This window comes from Vidua chalybeata, chromosome 10 (genome assembly GCF_026979565.1).
Source record: "Vidua chalybeata isolate OUT-0048 chromosome 10, bVidCha1 merged haplotype, whole genome shotgun sequence".
NCBI classification, from domain to species: Eukaryota; Metazoa; Chordata; class Aves; order Passeriformes; family Viduidae; genus Vidua; species Vidua chalybeata.
Genome location: NC_071539.1, coordinates 15182809 through 15197082, shown reverse-complemented (window position 1 = coordinate 15197082; position 14274 = coordinate 15182809). Strand labels below are relative to the sequence as shown.

The 14274-nt window shown below is 40.1% G+C and overlaps 1 protein-coding gene across 2 annotated transcripts; it reads left to right on the top strand.

Annotated features, from left to right (window-relative positions):
- Positions 1–636: 636 nt before the first annotated feature.
- ZBTB38 (zinc finger and BTB domain containing 38) lies at positions 637–12926 on the top strand. Of its 2 annotated transcripts, none has more exons than XM_053951692.1 (2): positions 637–703; positions 7097–12926. In XM_053951692.1, the coding sequence occupies exon 2, from the start codon at positions 7097–7099 to the stop codon at positions 10673–10675; it is 3579 nt and encodes a 1192-aa protein (XP_053807667.1). In that variant the 5' UTR covers positions 637–703; the 3' UTR covers positions 10676–12926. The 2 variants fall into 2 exon arrangements, with proteins under 2 accessions (XP_053807667.1, XP_053807666.1); XM_053951691.1 differs by lacking the exon at positions 637–703 and adding an exon at positions 1112–1705.
- Positions 12927–14274: the final 1348 nt, after the last annotated feature.

Genomic DNA, 14274 nt, shown 5'->3' with positions numbered 1-14274 from the left:
TCATGTTGAGTTCCTATATATGCTTTTAAAAAAGATAATATAATCAGATAACGAAAAGGGTAAATGTTACTATAATTCGCTATTTAAATATAATTGATTTCAGGGTTTTTTTTCAAGGATAAGTTTCATCTCTGCTTTCTGGAGGGAAGTGGCAGAAGGCAGCACAGAGCTATCTATGCTCAGAAACACTTTCTGTTTCTTCCTGGCCGAAAGGCCTGGAAGGACAGTCAGGCACTGAAGTCCTGCGTTAGGTCCAAGAGGAATTCTCAGGGACGTGCACAGCACTGCACTGATGGCCGTGGAGCAGGCGCCGGGTGCTGGGAGCGCCGCGTCTCCTCATCGGTCTGAATTCCCAGTGGTTGCCTACGAACAGCTCGGCGGAGAGGCCCAGGCCCCCGCTGGCCGCGTTAGCTGGGCACGGCGCGTTGGCTGCGGAGCAAGGACAGGGAACACGCGCGGCGGCGGCGGAGGGCGCGGGCCCGGCCCTGCCCGGCAGACCTCGGGCAATCCCATTGCCGGGATCGGCACAGCAAAATGGCGGCCGCGCCGTCCGGCCGCCGCCGGGCCGGGATCGCGGCCCCGGCCGCAGCCACCGCCCGCCTGCCGCCCGCGGAGAGCCCGCGGGCCCGGTGTTAATGGCGCGGGGACGGGGCGCTACTGCGCGTGGGCCGAGGCTGCGCCGGCGGGGACGGAGCGGCGGCAGGTCAGTGGCGGCTCCCGCGGGAGGGGCCGCGCGGGCGCCGCGGCTCCGCCATGAGCGGGCGCGATGCGGGGCCCGCGCGGGGGGCGCCGCTCGCAGACGCACAAACAGCGCGAGGCCGCCGCGCCGCAGCAGGGCCCGCGTGCGCGCAGCTGGCGCGGGACGGGAGCTGACGGCAGCCGCCGCCCGCGGGCCCCGCGTTCCCGCGGCTGCGCTGGGCGAAGCCCGCACCGCACCGCGCTGCGCGGGACGGGCCGGGCCGGCACTGCGCGGGGGCAGCGCCCCCCCGCGGGCGGCGGCGGCCGGGCCGGGGGCGGGAGGGGAGGCCCCGGGGCCGGGGGGAGGCCACCCGCGGCGGGAAGGGCCGTGGTGCTGGGATCGGAGCGGCCACGGAGCGCCCGGGCACGGACTCGTCCTACGTGTCCGAGCGAGGCGCTGCCGAGGCCGCACGGGCTGTTCCGTGCCGTGGGAGAGGTCATGGGAAGCGTAAAGAGGGGAGTGAGAGAATTGAGGTCGGGATGCTAATAGTGGGGAAGAGTCCCAGCTCTGAAAGAATGCTTCGTCGCGGGGCATCAGAGGTCTGTTAACACTGCCATATTCTTGGGCTACATTCCATCACCCCAGCCCCCCCCAGCTGTCTGAATTAAAAGAGGAAAGCGCGAGGCTGATAAAAAAACATTTACAGTAGTGCTGTTCTATAGCAACAGGGAAGGAAGGATTTGAGTAGAGAGATTCCAAAGAGAAAGTCTCTCAAATCAGTTGAAGAAGTAACTTGTAGGTCTGTAGAGTGAGCACTAAGCTACACGCTCCTGCGAGCTATTGAAAGTGATTAGGCATCATTAACATCGTTAGACACCATGAACACGGCCCTGCATGCCCAAGGTTGCAGGGAGGCTGCAGCACCCTGATCCAGGCAGCCCTGCTGCCGACACAGGACTGGTGAAACGATTCCATAAAAAACTGGGCAGTCACCGTAGCAGTGATGGTTGGACAGTAAGTCTCCAGGTAAGCAAGGATCAGAGCTGGGGCGATGTGGGGTGGGGGTGGGGGGGGATATACTTGTTTGGGGTTTTTTGTTTGTTGGTAATGCCTAACTCCATTTTGGCTCTAGAACAAAACCAGCATCCTTAAGGAGACTTAAGATACAGGTGAATGTTCCTCCTCAGCTGGGAAACAAAACAGAGACTTCAGAGTACCTTGACAGAGTGCGGTGAAACTGAACATAAGGAAGATATGGAATGAACATATTTCTGTAGTGTCCTAGTGGTTAGTACCAGAATATATTAGCGCTTTAAAATCCCAGTAGAAATTCACGGAGTAAGAAAACAGGGAGAATTCTTACTACAGTTCATAATTCATCCTGCTAGTTTTGATTTTGCCTCAATACTAGCAACTGCCCCTAGTGCTTTGGAGTTTTTTTGTTATGCCACTAGCTTGTCTTTCAAATTTAGCTGACTGAAGTGGAATAGAAAAATCTCCTGTGTAATGGGGTACACTCGCCTGGCAGTGGATTTCAAAAGATAAGAAGAAGTTAAAAGAATATTCCTAGATTGTAATAGTTCTCTGTGGCAGTAAAAAATTTGTATTTGGTATTCATGGGCCAGTAAAACTTCTGAACTCTTTGTTGACTTCAGAGTAATGTTAATATAAAAATTAACAGTAGCTTCTATTCTCAGCTGTGTCCACATAGAGCTGGTTTCTCTATTTATAATTAGCAGTGTCATCTGTGAGGCATAAGTAGTCAAATTTGTGTTTGGATGCATCAATCTCTGATCTTGACATTAACTTTTAGTACTGCTTGCTCTCATTTGTGACTGTTGTCATGGAGTGGTGTTCTGTTGATGTCAGAAAAGGTACTGTTACATAATTTAATAAACCTACTGACCATTACACTTAAGCTTCAGATGAACATTTAAATCTTGTTTTTCCAAGTGATTGAAACAACTTTTAAGGACAGGTTAAGTCTATTACTGCTTTTGCAGAAAATATGCAAATAGTACTGTAACCCCCAATCAAAAATTCTGCTGTTCTGAACCTGAAGTTATTCATAGGTGTACCAAAGACAGTACAAAGGTACTGTTCATATTCCTAAGAAATGATTTATGTCTGGATTGAGAGTAAAAAGTATTAAATTAACAGATTTGTGGGAAAAAAAGAGGGATTAGTTGGCTGAGGAGTTTGTTGCCTTTTAATAGGTCAAATAGTATTTATTTGTGTTTTGGGAAATATTTACAATAAAACTAAATTTTCTTCTGTAGCTCTAAAATAAAAATCATACAGAAGAGTAGTTACATTCTGAATGGACTTTCCAGTGTTTTAATGAAACGTATTTAATACTAACACATCTGAAAAGTTTGATCTCCATGTATCTTGGTTCTTGGTAGTGCTCCCTTGGAAAATGAAGAGCAGGTTTTCATTTTACAGTATGACCTGCAAATGGAATGTAAAAAAATTCCTAAAATACTCCATTTATATGTGTGTGCTAGGTAGGGCATTTTGATTTTATAGCATTTCAGACATGTTTTTGCAAATGCAAGAAGCGAGACAGGTAAAATAAAAGGCAGTAGAGAATCATTACAGACATGAATAAATGGACTGTTTGAGGTATGTGTAGGTTGAGATGAAGAAGGAAAAAGTGTTGGCTCTGAAAACTGATTTGCTCTGGAATTTTTCTGTATAACTTTCCAATGAGATACCTAGCTTATAGTTTAGCACACAAAAAAAAAAAAAAAAAATTAAGTGACCAAATAGCAAATGATCCTTTCTACAATATTGGCACAAGGAATCTAGTATTTTACTGAGCATACCAAATTGTCCAGGACTCCAAAAGTTGGCAATCTATGTACATGGCAAGTAGAAATTTTAAATGCTCGCTTTTGTCCTTAGGAAGATAAATTTTAAGATAATTAGTTGAATAATAAGACTTGTACTAAACCCACTTGGGTTTGTATGCCTCTCAGCGTGGCATTAGCAGTCTGATACACTGTGCAGTCAGTCTGTCAGATGATGTGTCTTTGAACTAAAACCAGCTGTCTCCAATAAAGAAACAAAAAACACAGGCAAGTTCCTGTGGGGCAGTTCAGTGGGAGGTAGAGTTGACATCATTTATTTCCTATACTCAAGAAATAACCCTATCAATAGCTCCTGTTGTGAAATGTTTTTGATGTCTGACAGTTGGTTTCTAATACCACATCACATGGGCAAGTCAGATGTAATCTCAGACATTGTCAATGAAAAAAAGGAATCAATTATGGAATAGTGGCTGCTTGCTGGAAGAAAAGAATTGTCAGTATGCTTTCTGTAGACTCCACACACCAAACTATCTACAGTTATATCTGAGTTTTCAGATACCCAACCAAAGCAGATAACTGTATCTAACCACTGTGAATTTCAGGTTGCCATTCCAAATGAATAAATATCACTTATTTTAAGCCAAATTAATGTCATAAACAAACTCATCATAAGCTATGATTTTAAAATTTCAAGGCACAAAATATTGCATCTAGATTTACAACTGCTGAGAGTGATCAAATAAACAAAATAATATTCATGTATGTTTATATCACCATTATATTGATGAATTCATTTCCTGACACCCATGGCACATCATGGGAAACATCAGAGATACTTTTTGTGAATCAGTTTTGTTGTGAATTCTGTGCATTGAAAATTCTCAGCTTATTAGAAATTTTGACTATTTGCATAGACAACTCCTTTCCTGATAGAAACAGCGGCCATGCTGCAAGGTAAAACTTTTACTTCCAAAATCAGTAATAATTCTACTTTACTTCATCTGTAATGTACCAAATTAGAGTCTTGTTCTTATTATGTTGGGTTTATCTTCACAGTAAAGTTGTTGCTACTTTTTGTGTAATTTGATTTGCAGGGAAGTAGTTTGTGAATTTGTGATAAAAGTGTAATTATATGAGTTAGAGCAGGGGTGTATGACTTGTATTACTTAACTTTGTGATAAAGGCCCTATTTTCTAGAACAGATTACTTCCCAGGATTTTGGGTGAATGAACCAATGTGTTCTAAATGGCCACTGCTGTTTGCCTCGTGAATATGTATCAAACCTTTATTTTGCCATTTGGATCAAACCCATTTTATATATTGGCATTCTTAACGTAAAGTATTTGAGGGTAAAGGTCATAATAAAATTTTTAAAGCTTAAAATTTTAAAGCTTAAAAATTTTTAAATCAAAGTTTGGAGCAGAAGATGGAGTGTTTAGAAGGTAAATCCTAACTTAAAGTGTTGTAATATTTTAGCCTGTCTTACAAAATTTCTGTCAGTCATATACTTTAAGATGCATTTTTACTTCCACAATTTTAAAGAAAAGGATCTTTAAGAAGTGTGATTTTTTACTGTAGATGTGATAAATGGATATGATTCATTTTAAATTGTCACTATATCAATATTTTAGAAAATAATTGTTATAAAGTAATAAAGGAAAAGTATATGTGATTAGTGTTACAAAGCAGATGGGCCCCTTTGCAGATATTACATGTGAAAAATAGGATACAGGATGTAGTATTGAGATAAGCAAGATCACAAAACAGAATTGGCCTTGGGATGAACAAAGTTGGGACAATTCCAGGTACGGAATCTAAGTTGTGGTATTATCTATGAAATAGTAAGGCTTATTTTTGGAACATAATGCTTACTTACATAGCACAAAGCTTAGTGCACATGTGCAACCTGTAAGGTTATTCAGAGGGCAGCGAGGAAGACAGCGAGCTTTCCTCTGAAAAGACCACCAAAAAGCCAGGAGACCCCCTAACAACAAATGGAGCTATGCAGTATAGTGATGTAGATTTCAAGAATCAAAAAATAGGAGGAGATTTACAGAAAAATATTGATGAATATGTATTAGCATACAGTATATAAGTTCAGTTTGGATTACTTTGTTTCATACATGAGGCAGGGAGAAAAGCCCTCCCTGTACCCCGGCCGGTTTTGATTATGCTTTACATGAATCTTAATCGTACTTAATTAATCACTGCCAAATTTTTTGTATATGTTTGATTATATTTCATATACTTGATTGTATTCATTTATATTAAATTGCTGTTTAATTAAAATTGCTGCTAAATTCAGTTTTGTTGTTTATTAAATTAGACATATAGAATTTCATTCATAACAGTAGTGATTGGTAAGTTCCACTAGCACAACTATTTCTTCATGACTTGAAGTCAGAAATGGACAGTACTAGTTCAAAACACTACTCCAGACACGGGGGGAAAAGGAATAAACCTTGTTATGTGCTACAGATCTGAATTTGAGAAAAATCATCTGGTGAAAACAGATTTTCACCAGATACAAAATTCAGTTGGCAAAAATCATCAAAATTCAAATTCAACTGACAAATTAATCAATTTTTTCAGATTATTTTTCATTCATATTTTGCATTTTTTTTCTCAATGGAATTAACCAGTATATTCATATAGTAACAGTGGCGAATCTAAATAGTTTTTGTCAGCATTAAACCTAATTATTATATATTAACAGTTATTTAATGGTACTTATTATTGCAATTAAATCTTATTATTTGAAAGAAATTAAGAACACACTAATTATAAAGCGTGAACACTAAGTATGAACTATAACTGAAGAAAAAACTCTCTTATTTTCTACTTGTTATTCCATTATTTTCTACTTGTTTTACTCAGAACTTTTCAGTCATTTTAAAGTAGTGTAAATTATTGAGTGAATTTAATTACTATTCAAAAAAAATCTGTTAACAGTGTTATGGGTACTTCACTGTTGTCTACCAAATTTTGTTCCTTGTGCATTCATTTGCTTATAAAGCCTTACCCTGAAACTGAGACTCTCTTGCTGTGATTTAAATATGAGCTTAGTAAGGGAGGTCAGATGCAGCTGTGCTGTGAAGTCGGTGTCTGACAAACAACCCAGAAAGCAAAGTCCTCGCTCTGCACAGAACCTCGGCAACACAGCCTTCTCCTTCAGTTGTGCCAGGTCCCTCCGTGGCATGCTGAGGAATTCCATCCAGGCTTCAGGGAGTCCTTCAGGGTGACCCTGAGCAGCTGCACCCGCTGGCATAGCAAAAGGCATCAAAAGGCATTGGCTGCATTCTCAGTGAAGGCTCAGGATGGACAGCACGTTCAAGCGGAGAGGGAGTGGGAGGGATCCTCTGCCTCCTGCTGAGGAGCTACTGGTGCTCCTGCCTCCTTGATCTAGACAGACATTTCCTGCATGGTGTTGACACCAGAGAATATAAGATGACTTAAACCTGAAATATTACGACAAAATTTTACTCATTCTTAAACTTTAAAAGTTAATAAACTAAAAAATACATAAAAAACTAGAACTATAAACTTAATGTGTAACTGAAATGGATGAAAAATGCCTTCTAATTTACTTTTTTTTCTCTTGTAGATGACAGTCATGTCCCATTCAAAGGACCTCAAGGACGACTTCCACAGTGACACTGTACTTTCCATTTTAAATGAACAGCGCATTCGGGGTATTTTATGTGATGTCACCATAATCGTGGAAGACACCAAATTTAAAGCCCATAGTAATGTGCTGGCAGCTTCAAGCCTTTACTTTAAAAACATTTTTTGGAGTCGTACTATCTGTATTTCAGGTCATGTACTGGAGTTAGATGATCTCAAAGCTGAAGTGTTTACAGAGATATTGAACTACATCTACAGTTCCACAGTAGTTGTTAAGAGGCAGGAAACTGTAACGGACCTTGCAGCTGCAGGGAAAAAACTGGGAATATCATTTCTAGAAGATCTTACAGATGTAAATTTTTCAAGTTCCCCCTGTCCCTATTCATACTGTGTTAATGAAAAAGGGACTGTCAAAGAGGAAAAACATGAAAAGCGACATGAAGATTCTGCTGTGACAAATGGACCACGAATTACAAATGCATTCTCAATTTTTGAAACAGAAAACAATTTGTTTTCTCCCCTTGATTTGAGGGCCAGCTTTAAAAAGGTATCTGACACAATACAAGCTCCCAGCATCGGCCTCGACAGAAGTGATGTGTGCAAAGATGCTGAACCAGCCAGTACCTTGGCTGAACACTCCTATGCAGTTTCTTCTGGGGGAGATACTTCACAAGGAGCACCTTTTGTTGATCAGGACAGCAGCCCTTCATACCAGGTGGGTGAGGACCGCTATGAAAATCACCAAGCCACCCCAGTCATTCAGCAGGGAAAACAAGCAGGTAGTACTCCTAAGTCAGCCTTTAAGCCCCAGGGTACTGGTTTGGCTGTAGCAAAAGTACCAGCCTCTACCGTAACCACTGCAGAAGCCCAGCACGAAGCAGTTACTGATCAGACAATTAATTCCTTTCCAAAATCTCAAAATAAACCAGGAGATTTACGTGTATCCAGAGAAGAGGAAAACACTTCTGCTAATGTCTCTGCATCTGGGGCGACAGTCACTCCGCCTGTTTACAGTTGTAACTATTGTGCAAAATCATTCAATGACCGGGTGTTACTCACTGCTCACCTTCAGCTCCACTCAGAGCATCAGGAAACTTTCATATGCAAATACTGCAGTAAACAATTTGCAAATCTAAATATACTGGAAAGTCATGAACAAGTCTGCATGAGATCAAGTAACTTACCGGCTCACAACGGAAATGAACAAAATTTTGCAGATAACTGTACTGCTACAGAAGGACGGAATGGAAGCTCCTGTGCGAACAAAGAGCCTCTGTTGTCTGAAAACAGCATCACTGATTGTTCTAATGCAAACTGCACTTTACCAGAAACAGATCATTTGGTTAAAGTCGTTGATGGGCAGATACTATACACTTGCGTTGTTTGCAAGCGTAGTTATGTCACGTTGTCCAGCCTCCGAAGACACGCAAATGTGCATTCCTGGAGAAGAACATACCCCTGTCACTACTGCAATAAAGTCTTCGCATTAGCTGAGTACCGCACCCGGCATGAGATCTGGCACACTGGAGAGAGGCGCTACCAGTGCATTTTCTGTCTGGAGACCTTCATGACTTACTATATACTGAAAAATCACCAGAAGTCTTTCCATGCTATTGACCATCGCCTGTCAGTAAATAAAAAGACGGCCAATGGGGGTTTAAAACCAAATATGTACCCATACAAACTGTATCGACTCTTACCTATGAAATGCAGGCGACTGCCTTATAAATCCTATCGAAATTCTTCCTATGAAAATGTTCCAACAAGTACCCAGGCTAATGAAACTGCTTCTACTAACTGTTTCATTCCGAGCTCTCTTAGCTCTGAGCTACCACCACTGAATTTTCAACATAGTATAATATCAAACAACAGAACTCTGGCCTTGGATACATCTTCATGTAATAATACAGCATCTTCCACAAATACTCAGAATTCTTTCTCTGGAGGAGTAGGTATCTTAAATTCTGACCTGCAGAGGGACTTCCTGCCAGCTGAAAAAAGAGTTTCCACTGCTGCGAATGACTCAGGTTCACAGGAGTGTGATTCCTCAGTTGTGTCTTTAGCAAACGTAAATGAAAATTCAACCTCTGTCATCAGTTACAGCAGTTCTGCACCCTCTGTTATAATGCACAGTAGCAGAGTTTCATCAGTAATAATGCACAGTAAAACAGTCACTTCCATAGAAAACAGTAAGACAGAATCTTCAAATAACCTACCCAGTCAGTCAGTAAGTGATGACTGTAAGTATGGGTCAGATAATTATGGGAAGTGCATTACAAAATCAAAAACTATTAAGGAGAAAAAGAAAACACTGCTGTACAACAGAGCAGAAGCAACTGAGGATACGCAGCACATGACAGGATCTGAAGGTTCATGTAGCAAAACTACAAATACTGTCCAAGAATCCAGTAAAACTGAAACATATATCGCGAAGCCTGCCTTACCTGGAACATCTGCTGACAGCAATGTCGCACCTCTTTGTCAGATAACAGTAAAAATTGGTAATGAAGCCATTGTAAAAAGGCATATATTAGGATCTAAGCTGTTTTGTAAAAGGGGCCGAAAATCCAAACACGAGTCCAAACAGGACAATCTCATTGAAGAACCAGAAATGGAGATAAAAGAAAAAAGCCCATCTAGACTCTACAGCTCAGAATGCCTGGAGCTGACAGAAATGTGTGATGATGTTAGTGACCAGGACTCCAGTGATAAACCCTGGAGACCTTATTATAACTATAAACCAAAAAAGAAATCCAAGCAGCTAAGAAAAATGAAAAAGACCAAGTGGAGGAAAAAGCACGGAAGCAAGAACACTGGTATGGAAAGCCACAACACATACAGTCGAGAGTATGCACTCAGGAATGCTCCCGAGGAAAAGGTGGTCAGCCAGGAGGAGAACAGAGAAATGCCTAATCTTCATTGTGAGCTCTGTGAAAGAGACCAGTCTTCCACAGCAGAAGCTCAAGAACATGTACACTGGCATGCAGCTGCTTCAAAGCCTTATATTTGTGAGTTATGCCAAAAACAATTTCAAAGTCCATCCACTTTAAAAATGCATATGAGGTGTCACACTGGGGAAAAGCCCTACACTTGTAAAACCTGTGGTAAATGTTTCTCAGTTCCTGGTAATCTACAGAAGCACGAACGTATTCACCTGGGTGTCAAAGATTTTGTCTGCCAATACTGTAATAAGGCATTCACTTTAAATGAAACACTCAAAATACATGAAAGAATTCATACTGGAGAAAAACGCTACCACTGTCAGTTTTGCTTTCAGAGCTTCTTGTATCTTTCTACCAAAAGGAACCATGAGCAAAGGCACGTACGTGAACATAATGGAAAAGGATACGCTTGCTTTCAGTGCCCCAAAATTTGCAAGACTGCAGCTGCTCTGGGAATGCACCAGAAGAAACATCTATTCAAAAGTCCAGGCACACAAGATAGAAAAGAACAGTTTTGCAATGAAAGCACTAAACTTTTGGAAAATCCACATATCCTTGGCTCAGAAGGAAGTGAAGTGAAAAATACACAAAATGTAACTCCAGAAGTTATACTCTGAGTGACAGCTGAACAAAAGAGAAGAAAAATCCAAAACTATATATTGGAGAAGATAAAGATGTATTGAATGGGAAAACGTATCAGATCAAATTTCTTCATCTAAATGTGTGTCAATATATGCAAAAGAAAACATAACACAGAAAAACTAGTATTTGCAATAATACAAATTTAATTTGGAACACCCAAAATACTTTTGCCACAACAGACTCTAGCATAGAGAGAAAGAAAAATGGCCAACCCAAACCCTTCTACTTAACATCATAAGAAACTAGTCACTGAACTATTTTATAGTTCTGGTTTTGAATCAGAATGGTTCAAAGCAAAAGTAATAAGTAGGTTCATGGTGTATTCTGTAGAATTAATTTTTGCTGCAGAAACCATATATTGCTTTTTTTTTTTTTTAACAAAAGTAACGTGTTTATAAAGGAAATAATTGTAATCTTGTGTATTCTAAAGTGAAGGTGGGAAGTGTTTCATGGGCTTGGGTGTGCCGAAGTACATTTGAGTTCTGCCATGCTTTTCTGTGACTCAGCCTTTACGAAACATATTCAGGACTTTAAACTACTCTTTTCCTTTCCATATTCAGTTTTGTAGTTACCTTAATAACTGTTACGTCTGAGTGGAGGTGTGAGGAGTATTCCCAATTTATATATCTCTGAGACATTTAATAAAAGTTCAGTGGAACTTGCTATAGCCAGTCTTCCAAACTGCATAAATCCCCATGTCAGTGGCCTGGTGAACTCTTCAGGTGCATTGGTCTAAAGAAAATTGTTCTCATGAAACAGAAATCCTGTATAGAAATGTCCACCTCCTGGTGGGTCTGCAACTCTTGTCTTTTAGAAATACAGTTCTTCTCCACAGAAGGACATATAGACAGTTTCCCTCCTCATCCTGGAATAATGCCTGGACACAAACAATAGAGCAACTCCCCGTAAATACTTTGAGTTTGAGAGGAGTAGGTAAATAAGACTCTTGCTTCCATATCTATCCCTGAAGCTATCCCTGTGTATAAACAAGCATAGAACCAGTTTGTGGGGTTCCCTGTCATCTCCATGCCTTAAATGCAACATTTAACCTTCAGATGTCCCTTCTCAGTGATCCCACCAACCATTCCAGCACTGTTCCATGGCCACAGTAGAGATGGGCCAGGAGCAGGCTGCTGGAGGAAGGAGTGTCAGCCTTCCTGCCTCCCTCATCTGCCACACCGAAGGGTTATGGTGAGCCTGCAGCTGCACAGTTCACTAAGAACTGGGAGAATGGGCTTTTGAAAGACAGCACCAAAATGTTCCAGTTAATACTGTTTTGTGGAAGTGTGATTCATTTTAACTGAGATGCTTAAAAAAGTCCAAGCAGGTGTATGTCTGCAAGTTGCATTTTATATGATAGGGCTCTGTTGTACCGTATCTGCATCTCCAATAGTCATGTATGTTCATTCCTGTGAAGTGTTAAAAAATTAGGTCATGACAGGGTTAGTGATTCTCAACTTCATTCTCCGTGATGGTTCACAGTTTGTTACTTAACTTTGTCTTCTTGAATATTTTAAAAGAAACTATAGCTTGGGTACAATAAAACTACAATTTAAATGATAATACAGTATTGATTGAAGTAACAATACAGTCCACTTACTTATTCTGTCACTGGTGAATGCTATGAACCCTTTGAGAAATACTGGTTTCATGGCAGCTTTGGTTCCATTTAAATAAGGATAATAGAATAATAAACACAGGAGAGTGTAAAGATGTTTCAAAGATATCTTCTAAGTGGACTTGTATGGTGATAAATATAGACCAAAGCAAATAAGGTAGAATATTTATAAATACAAAGATAATTTTACAAATATTTTCTATAACTGTATAGTTCATAAAAAGAATATTGTTAGCTTGTGTTAGGTTTGGGGGGGTTTGTATATTTTGATAAAACCACAACAACTTTGTATATTCTCTACAGTTTATAGCAAAGCAGTTTTAAGATGGCAATGTCATGTTTATAGTTCAATTGTGGCACTTTTACTACAAGTAACATGTTGCAGTAATGAATCAAGTATTAATGACCAAATTAGAATTAAAGTAAGTGTAAGAGAACGTAAATACTATACGTTGTCAAAGACTGTAATTTGCTACATAATCACATCTGTATTTTTGTTTAGAAGAAATATTAAATGCAGATGTTAAGGATTGATAAAGAGTCTAATTTTATTTTTAGAAAGAGTGATTATAACTCTGTTTTTGCTTAATTAAAATAACATATTCCTATTTTTCTGTAAGTCTCTCCATTTTTTAATTTGTTTTAATACTTATATAACCTATACAATCCACAGATACATATCTTCTAATAGTTATTTCATTGGAAGATTAAGCAACACAGTTACCAAGTAGTCCCTTCATTAAGGTCAGAACAGTGAATTGAGAACATGCCAGAGCTCAAGGGAAGTGATGGTATCTCCTGGCATCATACAGGGTGAATGCAATACAGAACAGAATCTCCCTGCTCAGTGGTGTTTCAGAGGGCTGGAAACACAGGTGAACTGTGTTTAATTCTTTGCAACATCTTAAATGTGTTCATGAGGACCTGAAACTTGAAAAATTATTCAATTCTGCTAGTAACCTTGTAGTATAGATTGTGTATTTTACGCACTCTACTTTTTTGGGCTTCTGTCAAGAAATATAGTTCAAAATGCAAATATCTAATTACATATGAAAATATGAAGATACATACGAAATAGAAGACCATGCATATTCAAAGTACTTCCCCCTTCAGCTAGGTGTCACTCGTCTGTAACCTGCATTAAAAAGCAAACTTAAGCTAAATTATGCAGGTCATTTTGGGATGATTGTCAGGAGAGATATGTAACTAAAGAAAAGAAGTTTGCTAATTGTAATAAATACTTTTTTTCTCTATTTGAAATGCTAATTAAAAAGACAAGTGGATCATCATGAAGCTTGTGCATCTAAACAGTGTTAGTCAGTCCTCATTTACAATACACCCAAAGTTAGAACAAATGTAGTAAATGATATTGCTGTCTTCTGTGGAATGAGATTGCATGACAGCTAAACGACAGGCAGAAGCATTTTGAAGTAAGCCACTGTGCATTGTCATTACTATTATTCCTTCTAAACTTAGCACTGCAGCTATCACTGACAGTTCAGCACCTTGGCTGTGAGGTTCTCTCACAAGAAGCAAAGATCGCCCATTGTTAAATGAAGAAATCTTTCCTGTAAGTGTGCAAGTCAGCACACCAGTGTTTGTTTTAACCATATCCTACGCAGACCTACCTGTCATACAGATACTCCTAAAATGTAACTTTAAAAGAGGCCAAAAATAAATGTTATGCAATTGAAACAGTATTCTGAATATCATTATGTTAGACTAAAGCAAAACTTTTTTTTTTAATAAAACTGTGTCAGGAGTCAGTGGCAAAACTTGAATTGATAATGTAGGCCAGTGCTCTAAAGGAAGCTGATGCTAAGTTAAATGAGTAAACCTCAACTGTAGTCATAATATTTGAGAGAATATGGAGGCAGTAGAGTCACTCTCCCTTCCAAAGTGTGGCAATGCACAGTTCAGGCACACATCTCCATTCACAGGGTGCTGCCCTGCTGC